Source organism: Huiozyma naganishii, chromosome 1, assembly GCF_000348985.1.
Source record: "Huiozyma naganishii CBS 8797 chromosome 1, complete genome".
Classification (NCBI taxonomy): domain Eukaryota; kingdom Fungi; phylum Ascomycota; class Saccharomycetes; order Saccharomycetales; family Saccharomycetaceae; genus Huiozyma; species Huiozyma naganishii.
Genome location: NC_035922.1, coordinates 970,219 through 987,357, shown reverse-complemented (window position 1 = coordinate 987,357; position 17,139 = coordinate 970,219). Strand labels below are relative to the sequence as shown.

Here is a 17,139-nt window from a genome sequence, read left to right as displayed (position 1 = left end):
TGCGGTAGGACACTACTAAAACTTCAACAACCGAGAAGGTTTATTCATAAGACATAAAATGATCAATACAAAGATATAGTTTGTGGTATAAACCGACATATAGCACCTTATGTCGGACAAAATGTCAACACCTTAAGCCAAAGCTGGCGTTATACTGGCATTGAGTCTGTGGAGGCTTCCAGACTATTTTTATTATTACTATTATGGTTTAAATAACCCTTCCCTGATCGTTATCACGTTGTATTTTCTACAATGTTGAGCGGCTAAAGGAGAAATATAATATAGTCAGGAAAGTATAGTTACTGTGATATGTGGAGAACACACACTGCAAAGAGTAGTAATCTTCATACAGGAGCGAAACATTTGAGGGGACCCAAAGCGGTTAATACAGACAAGAATTCTTCTCCAAAGAATAACCCACTGAGTAACTTCCCCTTCCCATATATGAAAGAAGTTTGCCGAAGGAGAAAATATATCTCCTTGTTTAGAGGTATGAAGGCGAGAAGATGGCGAATTCAGCGTTTACTAGCTAAGTATCTCTGTGGTCAAGTTTCCAAATACTGTAGAGGAACTGCCAGTTGCAACTTAGGGGAGAAAGCTATTCCCCAGGACAGGTTAAACGCTGTTCCGCCTGAAACAACTGTTAATTTCGAAGCTTGCCAACAACTTTCAAGTTCAACCCCAACCACTACAAGTTTATGGACCGATGAAACTTTTGAGACACTGCAGGAAAGTATATTAATGAAAGAAGAGGAATTCAAGCGCCAGTGGGATGAGTTGATCGATTGGGAAAAAAAGCACGAAACTGAAATTACCGAGGATGTCTTCCCACCTTTAAGTCCCGAAGAGAAGCACACACCAGAGACAAACCCCTGAAATTGCCTAATACCCCCGCCTATAATAACAACGAGATTATTATGGCTATTATATAAAACGCTATACGTAACGGTATTGCTTAAATACTTGATGAGAGCGAGAGTAGATGAGTAAGCGGAAGAGGAACGCCAAGTTACTTCATTTCTGAAACTTTTCCTAATGCAGTAGATAAATAGTCGATGTTTGAGCTGTTGACACCGCTCAGTGACAGTCGGCCATCGTTGGTCAGATAGATTGAGTATTTTTCCTTCAGTTCGTTAACTTGCTTCGGCTTAAACCGTGTAAAGTAAAACATGCCATGCTGCTTTTCAAAATTGACCAAGTCAGGCCATTGGAGATTCTCATACAGCTTGTGTCTGACCCCGTGCAGTCTTTGAACCATATTCTGGACGTCTCTGAACCATTGTTGCTTCAATGCCTCATTTGATAGAACTACTTTGGCGACACGGCAGCCATAGCCTGGTGGTGACGAATAAATGGATCTGATTATTGGTTTCAGTTGCGAGTCCAAAGCTAGTTTGTTCTCCACGCGGGCTGCAGGTGGCAGCACGATACTTAGCGACCCCACTCCTTCCCCATACAGACCCATATCTTTAGCGAACGATTGACACAGATAAAGGCCGTTAGACCACCCGCCCTTCGCAAGACACATTCGCAAAAGGTATGCGTCATCTATGAGATTCCCCGATTCTAGCCCCTGATACGCCATGTCAATGATTGGAATCATGTTCAGTTCGTGGATCTTGTCGATGATTGTATGCCATTCCTCCCTTGTCGGGTCCACCCCTGTCGGGTTATGACAGCATGCATGTAGTAAGATAGCCTGAGGGGTTTTCACGTTGTCAGTTCTCCCCACTGCATCCTCCAATTCCTGCAGCCATTTCTCAACCATGACCTGTCCACTGGAAAGGTCGTAGTACGAGTAAAGATGGATATTCTCAAACCCATTTTTGGAGAAGATATTCTGGTGGTTGGCCCAAGAGTAATTTGGTAGCCAAACGTCCTTAGAGATGAACGCGGATAAGAATTTTGACGCGATCGCAACAGCCCCAGTCCCGCTCAGCGTTTGAACAAAGCTAATTTTGTCCTTGTCTAGCAATTCTGCGTTGTCTGGACAGGACTCCCTATACAGAAAGTCCAGCACCCTCTTGGAATACACCTCGTTCCCGTTTATAGGCAAATACGAAAGGTTCTTATTGAGTTCTTCGTGCGAATCGACGATCCTTTGCGCTTTCGCAACAGAGGGGAATGTGGTGACATGGCCGTGGTCATCTTTGTAGATTCCTACGGTTAAATTCACTTTCTTTGGGTTCGTGTCCCTGTTGAAATGCTCTGTCAGACCTAGGATCTTATCTGGTGGAGCCCTTCGCACTTTCCCCAGGGGGGAATTACTCAACCATCTTCGAGAAACGCCCGCATAAAATTTCAGCGTGCGTCGTGACCAAGCAGTAGATAGCATTAACGAGCGGACTCTCCAGCGGAATAAACCAGGGAACAGACAGCACAAGTGCGCAACATGCCCAAACCGAAAAGGTGCCTCCTCTGTTATATAACGATATTTGTGACCTTTTCGTCATTTTTCTCGAGAATTTCAAAGCATTTCTTCTCTTTTCGCATCCCGGCCCAGAAACCGGCGCAGAACGACGCGTTCGAGGGAAGACTTCGTGATTCCCAGCGATGACTCGGGTGTGTCACACGAAGCGGCCCTGCGATGACGAGGTGAGTCGGTTGGACGGCTCAATTGGCGTTCTCTTCGTTCCTCTTTGCCAAAGCCACAAGGTTGTGCGATTGCTCGATGAACCTAGCGACGCGCGATTCGTCCATGCACTTCGAGGGCAAAATGGCGTCTCCCTGGTTGTTGAACACGGCGCCGTTGTGCGTTTCGATATCTGGTGTGAACAGTAGCGGGACGATCTTCTGAGCGTACATCTTTGGTGTCTGCTGGGTGAAGCCGATAGCAGTCTCGACGAGTTTGCTCAACCACGAGCCGGCCACGAGGTAGTTGTCTCTGATGTTCGTCCGGATGATGCCCGGATTTAGCCCGTACGTGTTGAAGGAGTTGTTGCCGTGTATTTTCTTGTCGAGCACTAGGGCCTCGTTCGCTGCCACAGTGTTCATGTGCTGCTTCATGGCGCCGTATGCGGCTTTGTCCCCATTCAAATCATCGGGATCCCCGGCGGTGTTGCTCCCGGGGAACCCCATTACAAACACTCTAGGTTTCAGCACTGTGGTCGAGCCGTCTGGCTCTGCCACGGCGAATTTCTTGGTCAAAGACTGCGATACGCTGTTCAGTATGACAAACCTGCTCAGGTAACTGACCGCCATGTCCTTCTCAATGCTCTCCCGCTCTGTAATTTCTCTCTTTGCGCTAGCCAGGATCCCCGTCGTGAATATGTAGTGCGTGAAGTTCTGCCTTCTAAGTTGCTCTCCGACGGCCTCCGCGTCCTTCACAAACTGCAAGTCCGCCTTCAGAAACAGCAAGTTATCCTGCGGTAGTTCCTTGAAGGTCCTCCCAACAACAGTGACATTGCAGCCCTTCGCAACAAGCTCTTCGGAAATGGCTCGGCCAAGCCCCCCCGTGCCACCAATCACAGCAACATTCACCTGCTTAAAGTCCACAGCGTGGTCAACATCCAACGCCTTGTCCCACTTAATCTCCTTATCTAACTTATCTCCCCACATCGTAACCTGTTCCTCGTATAACTGGTACGGCAGAGACTCCCCCTTCCTCACCAGTAACAACCTCTTCTTTTAGGGAATGTAATGCATTATATATATATATTATTATTATTATTATATGTAATTAAGTAAATAAGGTTTCTTACTGGCTCCCTCCCCTTCCTTGGCTACACCTAAGAGGAACACACCAATCTGGAGTTACTGACAGTACAGGTGTTGCACAAGATTAATAGGAATAGATAGGCAATGTCAGGCAGTATCAAACAATTACGGATAGGTATTGTAGGGTCGCAGGGGAAAACGGGGAAGTTGCTCGTGAAGAGTCTCCTGGAGCACAACTTCCAGCGGGTCGTCTCGTTCCACAGACCGTCACGCCCTGTGGAGGTCTCAGCGGGGCATTCAGGTACTTGTGCGAATGTGCCGTTGGATTTAGAGAAATTCGGAGTGGACAAGATCAAGGGGTTGTTCGAGCAAGTGGACGTGATCGTCTTTGTGGCCGGTGCTGGGACGCAGGGGATTCCAAAACTGTTCACTGTGGATATTGACGGGCTATCGAAGTGTGTTGAGGCAGCCGAGGGTGCTGGGATCAAACGGTTCATTCTCACATCCGTCATGAATGTCGAGGACAGGGCGTTCTGGTGGTCACTGGAAGGTAACATGAAGAGTTATTTCATCGCCAAGCGGTGTGCGGACCACGAGCTGAGGAGGTCGCGGCTCAACTGGACCATCTTGCAGCCCGGGTGGCTGTCGCTGAACAACAAGCCCACGGGGAAGATCATGCCGCCCACGCGTATCGAGGAGAAGAGACTAGCTGGTTACTCGATGGAGAGAGCGGACTTGGCGGAGGTAATCGTTTCGTGTATCCTGCACCCTCAAAACACGGAGATGAAGTCGATCCCGCTGGCCGGTGGTGACACGCCAATTGATGAAGTAATTGAGAGTTTGTGAATGCAATTGCGGAGGGAGTTTGGGGACAGGATGCGCGCATTCTGTCTCCCAGGGTCGTCACATTTATGTTGTGTGTATGTGTAAATATCATCCGGTGATCACCTGTGCGTCCACGGTTCATATGGTCTTTAATGAGTGATCAATGTTTTCTCCTCCAGTTTCGAGCGTTTTTTCTGGACTTGTTCGTGGGCAGTTTGAGTCTTCTGAAGTTATCACTTACCAAGTTGTACTTTTTGGGTTTCTTACTACGTTTTGGCTCATTCTTGACCGGCTGTGGTTCCCGTTCTATCGTTTCTCCGTTCTTCAATTTGAGCATCATGCCGTGGAGATCGGTCTGATCCGTCACGGCCGCCTCGTCCCCTTGACCTGCATCCAGCCTACGGAGAATACGCCTGTTTCTCTTCTTCTTTTCTGGAATATGTTCTTGCTCTTGCTCCTGCTCATCCTCCGTTTCAACCTCCTCTGTGATATTCAATTCCCTGCGGACAGACTGGAACTCGTTTTCCAACTCGGCAAGCGACTTGGTCAACGACCGTTTCCACAGCGGTGACGGCGTGTACTTCAGCGGTGACGCCCGCACCTGCCCCTTGGGCGACTTTTTCCACTTCAAAGCGCACCCAATCTTGAGCGGCGAGTTTGGGCCATACCTGCTCTGCGATGGCGGTCGCAGCAACGTAACTGTACTGTCAAGCGCCTCCACCTGGGCCTCCACGGGAGTATCCACCTGGCTTTCTCCCAGAGTCTTGTCGTCCTCCTCCTCGGAGTCCGGGTCGACTCTTATATCGAGTCTTTTCACGACTGGTGTCAGATCCAAAATCCCAACGGACTCCCCCAGCACCTGCGGCGTGGGGCCACACTGCCAGTCCGGGGTCTCCCGCAACCTCTCCACAGGCGCCTGTTTCACGGGTGTGCGTTGTTGTCGCTCGCCCCTGGCTCTTGCGGCCTTGAGTTGCGAGTACTGCTTGTACTTGGCCTTCATTGGAGCTGACGCGTCTACGTCGCGGCGCGTGGGCGGCCTGCTGTGTCGCCGGATGAAGTCGTGCTCCCATTCCTTGAGCTGTCTCTTCAACAGCGGGAAGTCCATGGTGCGGGACGGGCGGGCAAGGGAGATGGGGTTTGTGGGGGGTCGATGAGTTCTTGAGTTGACGCGTTTGGATCATGAAATAAAAGACATACAAAAAAAGCATTAGGGACATATAATATAACTATAGAGAGAGAGACGGTGACATAAAGTGTTGTGTCGTTGAAGATATGACTATCGTAATCGTGAAAAAGTGTTTGGTGGGGGGGTGATATGCTGCGCTGATGGGGTGGGTGATGCTGTTTTTGGGGGGGGGGGGGAAGTTGTCTTACTGGAACTCGTTCAGCGAGAAGTCGAAGTCTAGTAACGAGTTCTGCTTGCCGAGGGCGAAAGTGTCCTGGTCGTCCATCAGTTCCTCGAGGGACGGTGCGACGTAGAAGTAGTCGCTGCTGCTGGGTCCGCCTGTGATCGGGTCCAATGTATTTTCTGTGGCCGTTTTGCTGTTGCTGTTGTTGTAGCGGGGCAAGAACTTCCAGATATTGTTGTAGATTTCTTGCTCGTCCCCGTGGCGGTGTCCAATTCTGTGTCCAGTCCCGGTTCGAGTGCCTCTGGTTGTGGGAAATCGCTGAACTTCTGGAAGTCTAGGGACCCGAGGTCTGCCGCTGTGGCTATCGATGATGCGACCGACTTCTTCGACGCCCCCGTGGCCTCCAACTGCGAGGAGTCCACGGGCGATGCGATGGTTGATGCTGATAGGGATGACGAGGTGGACAGTTCTGGCCCGTCGTAGTGCTGCTTTGTGAGGGCCCTTGGGGATGGACACACCATTGTAGCCATGGGGGACCCAATTCTCGTCACCACGGAGTCCCTCTTCACCGCTTGTGTAGCATTAGTAGCAGCAGCAGCACACGTATCTGTGGGCGTCTGTGCTGCGTCCTCGTCGAATTTCAAGAACGCCAAGTAGTTCAACTCCGGTGCTGGGGCAAAGGCCCCCGTGGCGGCCAACTTCCCCACCGCTGAGTTCCTCTTCTTTGTGTGCGTGGCACTCGTGCTGTTGTTATTAGCGGGTGTCGATGTATGAATACTGTGCGATCTCTTCTTGAGGAGGTGTGTGTTATTGACGAGGTTAGTCCCCGAGTTTGCCGTGCACGACGAAACAGTCTTTCTGCCAGGCCTTGGTCTTGGTGGTAATATCCACCTCTTGGACGTCCTGACCACCATACTAGCATGGTGCGGCGTGGACGCCGTTGTATTAGCACATGTAGTGGTGTTATCCAATTGTAAACCTGATTTCTTAGGGATAAGCGGTGTATAGTGTGTTCTCTTGTACGAGGCCTTGCTATTTGGCCGTAGTAATGTAGTCAGTGTCATCTCTGTTGCCTGTTCTTCAAAAATATAATTAATTTAGCCAATGGAATATAAATGTTGTCTGCTGTGAGAGATGAAAAAACTCTAGAATATTAATAAAAATGAGCCAAGGATGCACTCGGGAAATAAATAAAATGTGGAAATTGTGATTTCTCTGTGCTCACTTCAACAGAGCATCTAGTATCGTTGACACGAAATAAATAATACGTCGAGAGAGGCTCGAGGAAGTTGCCGAGAAACAAACCCACCAAAAAAGGGCAAGAGAGATCTTGCAAACCGAGAACCGAGAACCGAGAACCGCGTCCCTTCTCTCCCTCCCCCACATATATATATAATGTATAATACGAACATGTACATATAATAGATTTTCTTTTTCTTATAGTGGGGGTCCCGCACTCTCTCAGCCTGCTTCAGTACACGTTCCTTTTGGGCAAGAGAAGACCGACACGAATCTGTTTCCTGCGGTGCTTGTTCGCTTGCTGTTGCAACGGGTGGATGCACGCTCATCTCCTGCTTTCCTGCATTGTGTTATGCTGAACTCGACGCCCAAGGCTGCACTGGCTCTCTCTCTCTCTCTTGGAGCGGCTCTGGTCTCCGGTCTCCGTGTCCCGGAGAAAGGGGAACGGGGCAGAAGGGGATTTCTGGGCCGCGCGGGATGCGCGCAGACGGGCCCGCAGAGGCAGCCGCCTGCCCGCTTGTTTGTGGGCCGATATCGCGGAGAACGGGTTCAAAAGCGACGGCGGGCGGGAAATAACAAGCGGCGGCGAACCGAAAACAGACAGACAGTAAAAAACCCTCTTAGCTGAACTCCCCCCCTGTACTAAAATCGCGTGGCCCGCTCGCTCCATGCAGGTTGCTGCAGGTAAATCTTAAAGTTTTGAGGGGGGGAGAAAACACAAACAGATGACTGCACTCGGAGAGAGACGTGGGAATCCACGCAGAGTCTCCCTTCCTCTCTCGGACTTCTCCGAGTTGTCGGGGGTATATGCTGGATAGGAGACCGGGGGGGGGGAACGGAGATGGAGCGGGTTTTCTCAGCGTGGCGGAGCTAAGCGAGCAAAAAAGAAACACCCCCCCGCACAGATTGATGCCCGTTTTGGGAGTAAAAACTCAATCCCCACAACACAATAGCAGAAGACCCACGGTAACAAAAGTAAAATGAGAATGAAACCGAAAAAAGGCTGTGAACCCTGCTGCGGCTTTACGGCGATAAGAAAACAACAACAGCTGGAACAATGACTTCTTCTGGCGATTCAGGGTCAAACGCACGGTAGCCACAGCGTGCCCCACCGTCACTGAAACACCCGCGCGGGGTTTTGGTTCTTCACGGAGAGTCACTGCGAAAAGGGGAGACAATGAAAGGCACACCGCTAATAACATAAGCTGTCCCGTTCCTGCGCCGTATTTACTCTGCCTGCTCTCTTTTTCTCCATTGGTCCGGGGGGTAATGCCTGCCTGCGTCCGGGCTTATCGGAGGTGCGGGAAATGGACTGGCCCCGCCCCCTATGCCTTAGTCATGGAATCAGAGTGGCCCTTCGTGCCTGGACCTCGAGGATCACACTTGCCCTGAAACTTCCTCACACATAGCACTACACTGCAACGTACACCCTCCCTACATAAAACATTCCCTGTGCTACTCCCCCCCCACACCTGTTGGCACAGGAACATGCACATGCACACCGTCTGGGTTCAAAGGCGCTGTTTCGAGCCTTGCTTGTGTCTTTTTTTTTCTCATTTTTTTTTCACTTCTATCAATGATGAAACTGTTTATCGAAGCTCATCGCTTATGTGACATGCGGATTACGTTTCTGAGACAATTGAATTACTCAGACAAGTTGAGAGATTTAACAAACAAGTTTTGTCGTGTCCATGCCGTTGGTGTTGTTTACCGGGTACCCGTCGAGTGGGAAGACCACATACGCTAAAGAGTTGTGTTCGTTGTTGGAAAGGAAGATCGAGGAACAGAGAGGGCAATTGGGGAACTACCGCGTCGTGTACCACAGTGACGAGTCTCTGGGTATTTCTCACGAGGATTATAGACACTCACAGGATGAGAGGAAGTTGAGGAACAAGATTACTTCTGCGGTTCGGAGAGACCTGTCCCGTAACAATATCGTTGTGGTGGATTCCCTCAACTACATCAAGGGGTTTAGGTACCAGCTACACTGCGAGGTGAAGAATTTAGCGACAAGTTTCGTGCTTGTGCAGACTCTGTGTCCTGTCGGTACAGTGAAATCGCAATGGAATAAGACTTGGCCAGAGGATTTACTTGATGAACTTGTCGCAAGGTACGAGGAACCTAACCCGGCTAACAGGTGGGATTCACCACTGATCCCTTTGCTCACGGGGACAGACACTTTGCAGTCTGTCATAGAGGACTTGTACAAGATTGTGTTCCCAAGCTTGCAAAAAAATGGTGGGGGCGCAGTGGTTTCAAATGCGGGTGGTCCCGGCGCCGCAGTGCAGAAACCAAACGCTGTTACCGTGCTGAAACCGGCGTCGCAATCTGATTTCGTGCACTTGTTGGACAAAGAGACCTCGGAGATAAATAAACTCGTACTGGATACAATACGCGATAGGAACTCCATTGGATTGGACTCACAGGGACACAGGATAATAGTCAACGGGAAAGACATCAACGACCCGCAGTGTCTCTTCGTTGAATTGCCCTTGCAGCAGGTCAATATCGTGAAATTGCAAAGACTCAAGAGACAGTTCATCCAATTGAATAAAGTACGCGACTTGAACACGGATAGAATCCTGCCTACATACATAGACTTCCTCAATAAAAACTTGTCGAACTAGCAGTAACTGGAAAAAAATATAATACTTTGTAATATACAGACTCGTCTTGATGATACATCCGAACAACCCCTCCCCCCCCACCCACGCATGCCACCATTCATCAAGAACACAGCGTCCAAATTCAAATTCGGTGCCCATGTGTCAGCAGCAGGCGGGATTTCAAACAGCGTGCTCAACGCACACAAGATCGGTGCAGGTGCGTTCTCCATGTTTCTAAAGAGCCCAAGGAAATGGGACTCGCCACCGATCCCCGCTGAAGAAGTAACCAAGTTCAAACAGAACTGTACGGAACTAGGGTACGACCCTGCCAAGGATGTTCTCCCCCATGGCCACTACTTCATCAACATGGCGAACCCGGACCGCACGAAGGCGGATAAAGCGTTTGGCCAGCTTCTTGACGAGTTGCACCGGTGTGAGCAGTTGGGGATCGGTAGGTACAACTTGCACCCTGGGTCCGCGTTGAAAGGCGGAGACCACGCGGCGCAAGTGAAGCAGCTTGCCAAGTACTTGAACGATGCGATCGCGGAGACCCACGACGTGCGGATCGTGCTGGAGAACATGGCAGGGAAGGACAACTTGATAGGGAACGACCTGCGCGACCTAAAGTCACTGATCGACCTTGTGGATGAGAAGGATAGGGTTGGTGTGTGCGTTGACACGTGCCACGCGTTCGCGGCAGGGTACGATATCTCGACAAAAGACACCTTTGACAAGTTCTGGCAAGAGTTCGACGAGATTGTAGGGCTACAGTACCTCTGCGCGATGCACCTCAACGACTCGAAGGCACCCCTGGGGGCTAACCAGGATTTGCACGAGCGGCTGGGACAGGGGTACCTCGCGCTGGAACCCTTCAGGTTGATCGCCCATGCAGACTACTTGCAAGACATCCCGTTGATCCTCGAGACACCGTATGATAACGACGAAGGGTACGGCCACGAGATAGAAATGTTGCACTGGCTCGAGACGGTCGATGACCCAGAGGACGTGAAATTGTCCCAAAGGAACGAAGAGTTGCAAAGTCTTGGCGAAAAATCCCGTAAGGAACATCTCGCCAAGTTGGCCAAGAAACAGACGAAGGCGGCGACCACCTCCAAACGTAAGCGCGACGGGTCCGATATAATGGACCAAATGTCCAGAGGTAAAAAACCCAGACCCAGACCCGTGAAGGGGGAATAAGAAGGGGACCCGCAGCTGGGAACCCTTTAAGATCGTCATCCTCTTGAAAATAAAATCGTGTTAAATAGTACATCAAAAAGACAGAGACACACACGCACGCACTAGAAAAAAAAAGTGTATTTTGTTAAAATCTCTTAACGTTTCACTATTGTGTTCGCGGATGAAGTAAAACCCAGGTTAGTTGACACTGCAGTGCGGGGGCTTACATTTTGACAGATTTTGTTTGAGGTATGGCAGTGGACGACGAGGGCGACGCTGCGGACGGTGGCACCGTGCGTAGCTCCGGGACGCCGCAGCTGGCGCGCATTGTAACGACGAACCTTGGCGGAGGAGTCCCTCCCGCGCAGATCAACGACGAGAATGAGGAGCAGAACGCGACAGCGACAGTAACCACGCCGCAATTGCCGCATGGAGGGTTTGACAAAATACAGACGCTGCCAACGCCAATGCTGTACACACCGATGTCGCCCAGGATACCACAAGGGTTGGGGATAGACTTGGGGAAAGTGGGGCCCCTGGTGGAGACTAATAACCAGAACAGCGGTGCCCCCCTGCAGCAATTACAGGTGCGGAAGCGGAGGGGCCCGAAGGGGAAAGGTTTGCAAAACTCGCAGAACCTCGATGATGCGTTGAAGTTGGAGCACCGTATCGTTTCAGAATTGGTGCAGCCGGTAAACTTGTCCCCGCAGCGTATCGTCTCCTTACCGACTGTAAGTGAGGAGAGCGGGTTTACGGAGAAAGTAGGGGCGGGGGAACTGGGGGAAGAACTTGGCGGAGAATTCACAGTGGGTGACGATTCTTACATTACAGGGTACCTGCTTCGAGACTTGAACAGCTCTGTGACGTGGGAGAAAGTGAAACAGATAGGCCGGGGTAATTTCAGCGTGGTCAAATTGTGCCACCGTAAACTTGTAGGTGAACAGCCCAAGGGGGAAGACAGGATTCTGGAATACGTGGCCGTGAAACAGATCATATATCCTCCGGACCTTGTACAAGCAAAACGAGACCGTACAGAACTTTTCTCCCAGTTCGAGAGCTCGCTGACGAGGGAACTGTCCGTGCTACAGCAGTTACACCACCCTTGTATTGTTCAGTTTTTGGCTATCAACAACCCGGTGTTTGTCAGGGAACGCACGCCGATTTCGAGACTTCTCGAGGTGCATGGCGATGGTGTTTTGCCCGTTTGTGATATCGTTATGTCATACAGCAAAGGTGGGGACCTGCTCAATGCGCTGACGGAGCGGAACAGTGGTGTTGCGCTCCCCCTCGTGCAGAGGATATTTGCCGAATTAACGACTGCGGTGAGGTATCTACACGGGAGGGGCATAGTGCACCGTGATTTGAAGCTGGAGAATGTGCTGCTAAACTACGACCTCCAAGAGTTTGCCACGGCCTTTGAGGCGGACCCATTACAGTTCGCGGACACCCCATTGATCCAACTGACCGATTTCGGACTGTGCAAACAGGTGGCCGCCGACGAGCTATGTACGGCCCGTTGCGGGTCTGAGGACTACGTGTCCCCTGAGATCCTGATGGGGATCCCCTACGATGGCCGTTTGTCTGACAGTTGGGCGCTCGGCGTGATAATGTATTGTTTACTTGAGGACATGTTGCCCTTTGACGTCCCACCAAACGCGACGCCACGGCAGAGACAACGTGCCACCTCGCACCGTATTGCGCGGTTTGAGTGGCGGTGGTTCAAATGGGCAGGGAAGCCACTAAATGCGAAAGAAATCGTAGAGCGTACTCTGACGAGAAGGAACCAGAGGTGGAACGTGGACGACATTTCCCAAACACGGTACATCCAGGACGTAGTTGAGACACTGACGTTTCTGCTCTAATCCCCTCCTCCCCGTCACTCAAGAGGAGGACCCCAGCATATAAAAATACACGCGCATAAACATAGATTATAGAACACATTCTTCCTCTTGTTTCCAGTCATCAATAGAATCATACATGTATGCTATACGTTGCTTATTATTATATTAGTCTACATAGAGAGAACGGTTAAAATGAAGATGACAGTGCATGGTGGAGGATATTGCAGACTTCATTATACTAGTGATCAGTTGATCTCTTCGACTTCTTCCTCGTCTTCTTCTTCACCTTCTTTGTCATCACCGCTCTCTGCTTGGTACTTCTTCATCAATTCCTCCATGTTTCCCAGTCCAGGAGCACCTTCAGAACCTTCCCCTCCTGCAGATTGCAATTGCTGCATCAACTGTTGCATTTGAGCCATGTCCATGCCACCTGGGGCACCACCAGCACCGCCCATGCCGGGCATACCTGGCATACCACCAGCACCACCCATACCTGGCATGCCTGGCATACCGCCGGCACCGCCGAATGGGTCCATGTCTGGCATCTCCTCCTTGTGCTCGTCCTGCTCATCCTCATCGACCCACTTGTCGAAGTCAGTCTTGATGTATGGGTATCTGATCTTCTCCTTTGTCAAACGGGGCCAGTACTCCTCCTGCATGTCCTTCTTGAATATCTTCAAGAAGTAATGTTGCCCATTGGCCACTTTGCTAAGGGTCTTATCTGGGACGATCTCTTTGAAGAAGTCGATGTGCAACTTGTACTCGTGCACAGCCTCGTCACCAACGTGGCCCTTCGACTTCGCGGTCAATTCCAAGAACCCAGGCTCAATCGTCAACTGTGGTTCCTCACAGTCCGTTATCGAGACCGTCACCAACAGGTAGTTCTTCTCCGCATCCGCGGCATCAGATCTCTGCGCCCATTTAACCTCTGGAACCAATACTTTAGTAGACATCGTACTTTGTTTCTGTTTCTGTGTGCTGTGTGCTGTGTCTATAATCTGCAGATTGCACCACCGACTTTTCCCAATACCTCAATCCCCCGCCAGCACCATCATCACCAACCGTACAACACGGCTTCCTTTATACTCTCCTCGTCAAACGGGAACCCCTCGCGGGTCTCTTCGAAAAAGACGTGGAATTTTCCAGAACAAAAAAAGAAGAAGAAATAAAAAAAGACGGTGCGTTCGAGATTCGAGCACCGGAATTTGTAAATTTGGGAAGAGTTTCCCAGAAATAAAAAATAAATGATTGGATGAGTCAGGAATCGAACCAGAGGCCTCTCCCATGCGAAGGGAGCGCGCTACCAACTGCGCCACACACCCGAATCTGAAAGTTTGATTTTTTGAGGTTGTTTTAATGGATTTTGCAAGGCATCAGCCACCTGGTTCAAGACGCAACGATCTAGACTAAGTATGGCCTCGTGAACAGTAGCCTGGGGTAATATTGAGTATCTCTGTGTTTGAAACGGAACTTATAGCCGATTTTGTGGTGGTATGCACGCAGATTGGGAATTCTGGCGGGAACTTTCTCACCTTCAGCACACGAAACTGGCTCAATTAAGTGTTTTTTTTCTCAGAATACAAAATTATAATGACTGAAGTGTCTAAATCAATAACGGATGTATTCCTTGTTTGAGCAAGCTACACATTTGAACTTCGGTGCCATGTCTGAAAACGTTGGGCCCACCGCCCTTCTCCTCTTTGACGTACTGAATTCCAAGACACAGACAAAAATACCTTCCTCACCACTAACCTGCGCCCTCAACCAAAATAGGAAGTGCCCATTGACGGGTCTAACAGCCTGTTAAACATGAATCGCTGAGAGTAAGTTGTACTTCAACCTTCTCCACGTAAACGTTACAGGGAAAAAAATAAATACATACTGGTGCATCAAGAATCGATTGATGTGACACACTCTGTCATTTCAACGAATACCACACGACGGGTATAATGTTCCAAGTGGAAATAAATGATTCTTTGAGGGCGTTCTTGCAATGCCTCTACGAGAGTAAAGTTTTGTCACAGGGCGAGCACGAGACGTACCTGAGGGATGGGAGCATGCCTCTCGAGAGTCTAATAGCTCTGTACGATGCAAACTCTAGTAAAACGCAATTGGGGATCAAACAGCTACTTACGCCCTTGAACTTCACAGCCAAACCGAAGCCTGCTCCCGGGTCGTCATACTCGCCCGAATTCAAACAACACTTGGATGCGTTGAGATCGAAGTTGGACGAACAAGAGTACCAGAAAATGGTCGGGAATGACCACAGGGATTCCAACGGCGCCTTGGGCTACAACGAGACGGACGAATGGATATCCCCCGCGCAGATGAGCAAACAGATAAGGGAGCAAGTTACTACTGTTTTCAACGTGCTCGTGAGCGTCGCATCTGTGGTTTTCGCGATATGGTACTGGTCAAAATCCTCCAAACGGTTCCCAACACATATAAGGATCTTGCTGTGTCTGTTTTTTGGTCTGCTCGTTCTTATAGCGGAGGTGGTAGTGTACAACGGCTACTTGAAAAAAATTGACGAGGCGAAGGGGAAAGAGAGGACGAAGCGGGAGGAAAGGAAAGTGGTTAAAACTATAAAACTTACAACCAACACCAAGAGATCACGGTCCGTCACGTCCGGGAAGAAAAACGCATAAGCGGGGGATTTAGTGCCAACACCTGTAAAATGTTACAAACTGGTATACAACAACGGAATAATAATTGTGTGGAGGGGGGAGGATCTATCTACTATATTGTCTTATTATCTTCTATCATGCGACAAAAAAAAAGTAAGCGACGATGTACACTCCAGATATACAGGAGCCTGACTTATCATGCTAATGTAGAGGGATTAAGCAGGTCGCAGAGTACTCGTGTACGTGCTACTAGACACACGGACACCATGCATTTTCTGTGTTGTACGTGCCTCACCTACGAGTGTCCCAGAACTGTCCTTTCAACGGTATAGACGAAGTTCATCGTTTGTTCCAATAAAGTCAAACAGATGATTGTGTGTGGAGCGATTCTAAAGACTTGTGCTTCAAACCCTTTGTACAGGGCTGTTATACCCTCGATCTTAACAGTTTTGACTAAACAGTCAATTGGACCTTTGTATTTGTTCGTCTTTTGGTTGTAGATTCTGGTCAGAATAACGTCCCATGGGTTCATCACAACGGCAACACCCATACCGGAGATCGTACTCGCAGTCAAATGCAGCGCGGGCCCGTTTTCCATCAAATCGTTCCTCAGCAAGATGTTCTTGGCAGTGTTGTAAATGGGCAGTTGGACAGAAGACCCAGCACCTGTCCTTAAAATAGCCGCATCTACACCTTTGAACAGCCCGCGGACCCCACCTTCTCTAAAGATGGTAGATAGACCGTTCCAGACACCCGTGTATTTAGTTTGATCACCCAAGGCAATAGAACTGGAGTAAGACTGCATTCTCGTCTTCACCAAAAACAGTGGGGAACCAATGATAGCCCCAATGACACCGGACGACGCACCGGAGAACATATTGATACCTACATTCTGCACTTTGTGACTCTCCTGCGCTGGGAAGAATGTTCTATTCAATGTGAGTCTAATGGGCTCGTAGAAACCTAGCCTAGACCCGTTCAGGGCAATCTGGTAGAAGTACGCAGAGACAAGACCCTTCTGGCACGCCTTGAACCCCTCGTTCTTGTAAATTACGGATATACCTTGGATTGGATTCTTGTAAATACCTTGCCCGACAGCGGCCAATTCACCCTGCAGTTGCATCCTAATTTTGACCAGCTCGATTGGGTTTGTGACAGTCACAGCGCAACACGCTGCAATCCCACCGGCAACAAACGACCCAAACTTGGATATCTTCTGAGCCGCCGTCTTCTCGATTGGCTTTTGAACTCTTTCCGTGCTCATATTGATGTATTATATGTATCTGATTTGAATGCCGTTCAGAAAGCAGTAATTACGCTCCAACGGATAGACAAATATTAATTGCTTACTTGGGTATTCCAACGAGAAGGTAATACGCACATTTGTAGCAGCAATAATTGGAATTGATCCAGACTAACTACAACTACTGGAAAGTTTATATACCTTTGAAAAGTCGCTCAAAGTGCTCTGTGATTTTTCACGTTATTTCGCCTTTGCCGGAAAAGCTCAAAGTGTGAGGCCGGTACCGGAGTACCAAGATGTGGTGATGGACGGGGAGGGGGAGGTGGGGGTGATGATCACACTGCAAAAGGCATTGCATTGCGACGCCAGGGCTGTTCCCACAGCGTGTGCACATTTCCTGTTCCTCTGGCTGCGCGTGCTGATACACCGGAAGAAACCGTTTCGCACGTGAGGTAGCCCATGACTCACGCTTGCAGGTTCTCCGCCACCGGCTCCCGCTTGGCGAATGTGTCATGCATTACTAGCAGCTTGAACGTATGTGGAACTAACCGAAGGAGTGCGTAATTGAGCACTGGA

General features: G+C 49.7%; 12 protein-coding genes and 1 non-coding gene across 13 annotated transcripts; 6 read left to right on the top strand and 7 right to left on the bottom strand.

The window, feature by feature from the left end:
* Positions 1-309: 309 nt before the first annotated feature.
* Positions 310-876, top strand: KNAG0A06480 (uncharacterized protein; the record flags this gene model as incomplete). Its single annotated transcript, XM_022610841.1, has 1 exon — positions 310-876. One exon carries the CDS (start codon positions 310-312, stop codon positions 874-876), a length of 567 nt encoding a protein of 188 aa, XP_022462552.1.
* Positions 877-1,009: 133 nt separating this feature from the next.
* On the bottom strand, positions 1,010-2,335 carry AAT1 (aspartate transaminase AAT1; the record flags this gene model as incomplete). Its single annotated transcript, XM_022610830.1, has 1 exon — positions 1,010-2,335. The coding sequence occupies one exon, from the start codon at positions 2,333-2,335 to the stop codon at positions 1,010-1,012; it is 1,326 nt and encodes a 441-aa protein (XP_022462551.1).
* A 278-nt stretch (positions 2,336-2,613) lies between these two features.
* Positions 2,614-3,558, bottom strand: KNAG0A06460 (putative short-chain dehydrogenase/reductase; the record flags this gene model as incomplete). The annotated part of the gene is made up of 1 exon (XM_022610819.1): positions 2,614-3,558. One exon carries the CDS (start codon positions 3,556-3,558, stop codon positions 2,614-2,616), a length of 945 nt encoding a protein of 314 aa, XP_022462550.1.
* Positions 3,559-3,801: 243 nt separating this feature from the next.
* On the top strand, positions 3,802-4,503 carry KNAG0A06450 (SDR family oxidoreductase; the record flags this gene model as incomplete). The annotated part of the gene is made up of 1 exon (XM_022610808.1): positions 3,802-4,503. One exon carries the CDS (start codon positions 3,802-3,804, stop codon positions 4,501-4,503), a length of 702 nt encoding a protein of 233 aa, XP_022462549.1.
* A 139-nt stretch (positions 4,504-4,642) lies between these two features.
* SLD2 (Sld2p) lies at positions 4,643-5,587 on the bottom strand (the record flags this gene model as incomplete). Its single annotated transcript, XM_022610797.1, has 1 exon — positions 4,643-5,587. The coding sequence occupies one exon, from the start codon at positions 5,585-5,587 to the stop codon at positions 4,643-4,645; it is 945 nt and encodes a 314-aa protein (XP_022462548.1).
* A 345-nt stretch (positions 5,588-5,932) lies between these two features.
* HAP4 (transcription factor HAP4) lies at positions 5,933-6,895 on the bottom strand (the record flags this gene model as incomplete). Its single annotated transcript, XM_022610786.1, has 1 exon — positions 5,933-6,895. The coding sequence occupies one exon, from the start codon at positions 6,893-6,895 to the stop codon at positions 5,933-5,935; it is 963 nt and encodes a 320-aa protein (XP_022462547.1).
* Positions 6,896-8,761: 1,866 nt separating this feature from the next.
* On the top strand, positions 8,762-9,697 carry KTI12 (Kti12p; the record flags this gene model as incomplete). The annotated part of the gene is made up of 1 exon (XM_022610773.1): positions 8,762-9,697. One exon carries the CDS (start codon positions 8,762-8,764, stop codon positions 9,695-9,697), a length of 936 nt encoding a protein of 311 aa, XP_022462546.1.
* An 87-nt stretch (positions 9,698-9,784) lies between these two features.
* Positions 9,785-10,873, top strand: APN1 (DNA-(apurinic or apyrimidinic site) lyase APN1; the record flags this gene model as incomplete). Its single annotated transcript, XM_022610762.1, has 1 exon — positions 9,785-10,873. The coding sequence occupies one exon, from the start codon at positions 9,785-9,787 to the stop codon at positions 10,871-10,873; it is 1,089 nt and encodes a 362-aa protein (XP_022462545.1).
* Positions 10,874-11,103: 230 nt separating this feature from the next.
* On the top strand, positions 11,104-12,714 carry PRR1 (serine/threonine protein kinase PRR1; the record flags this gene model as incomplete). Its single annotated transcript, XM_022610751.1, has 1 exon — positions 11,104-12,714. The coding sequence occupies one exon, from the start codon at positions 11,104-11,106 to the stop codon at positions 12,712-12,714; it is 1,611 nt and encodes a 536-aa protein (XP_022462544.1).
* Positions 12,715-12,938: 224 nt separating this feature from the next.
* SBA1 (Hsp90 cochaperone SBA1) lies at positions 12,939-13,646 on the bottom strand (the record flags this gene model as incomplete). Its single annotated transcript, XM_022610740.1, has 1 exon — positions 12,939-13,646. The coding sequence occupies one exon, from the start codon at positions 13,644-13,646 to the stop codon at positions 12,939-12,941; it is 708 nt and encodes a 235-aa protein (XP_022462543.1).
* Positions 13,647-13,942: 296 nt separating this feature from the next.
* Positions 13,943-14,015, bottom strand: KNAG0Atrna6A. The gene has a single exon. It is a non-coding gene; the product is annotated as a tRNA-Ala (tRNA).
* A 627-nt stretch (positions 14,016-14,642) lies between these two features.
* VPH2 (Vph2p) lies at positions 14,643-15,341 on the top strand (the record flags this gene model as incomplete). The annotated part of the gene is made up of 1 exon (XM_022610729.1): positions 14,643-15,341. One exon carries the CDS (start codon positions 14,643-14,645, stop codon positions 15,339-15,341), a length of 699 nt encoding a protein of 232 aa, XP_022462542.1.
* Positions 15,342-15,615: 274 nt separating this feature from the next.
* On the bottom strand, positions 15,616-16,584 carry OAC1 (Oac1p; the record flags this gene model as incomplete). The annotated part of the gene is made up of 1 exon (XM_022610718.1): positions 15,616-16,584. The coding sequence occupies one exon, from the start codon at positions 16,582-16,584 to the stop codon at positions 15,616-15,618; it is 969 nt and encodes a 322-aa protein (XP_022462541.1).
* Between the last annotated feature and the right edge of the window lie 555 nt (positions 16,585-17,139).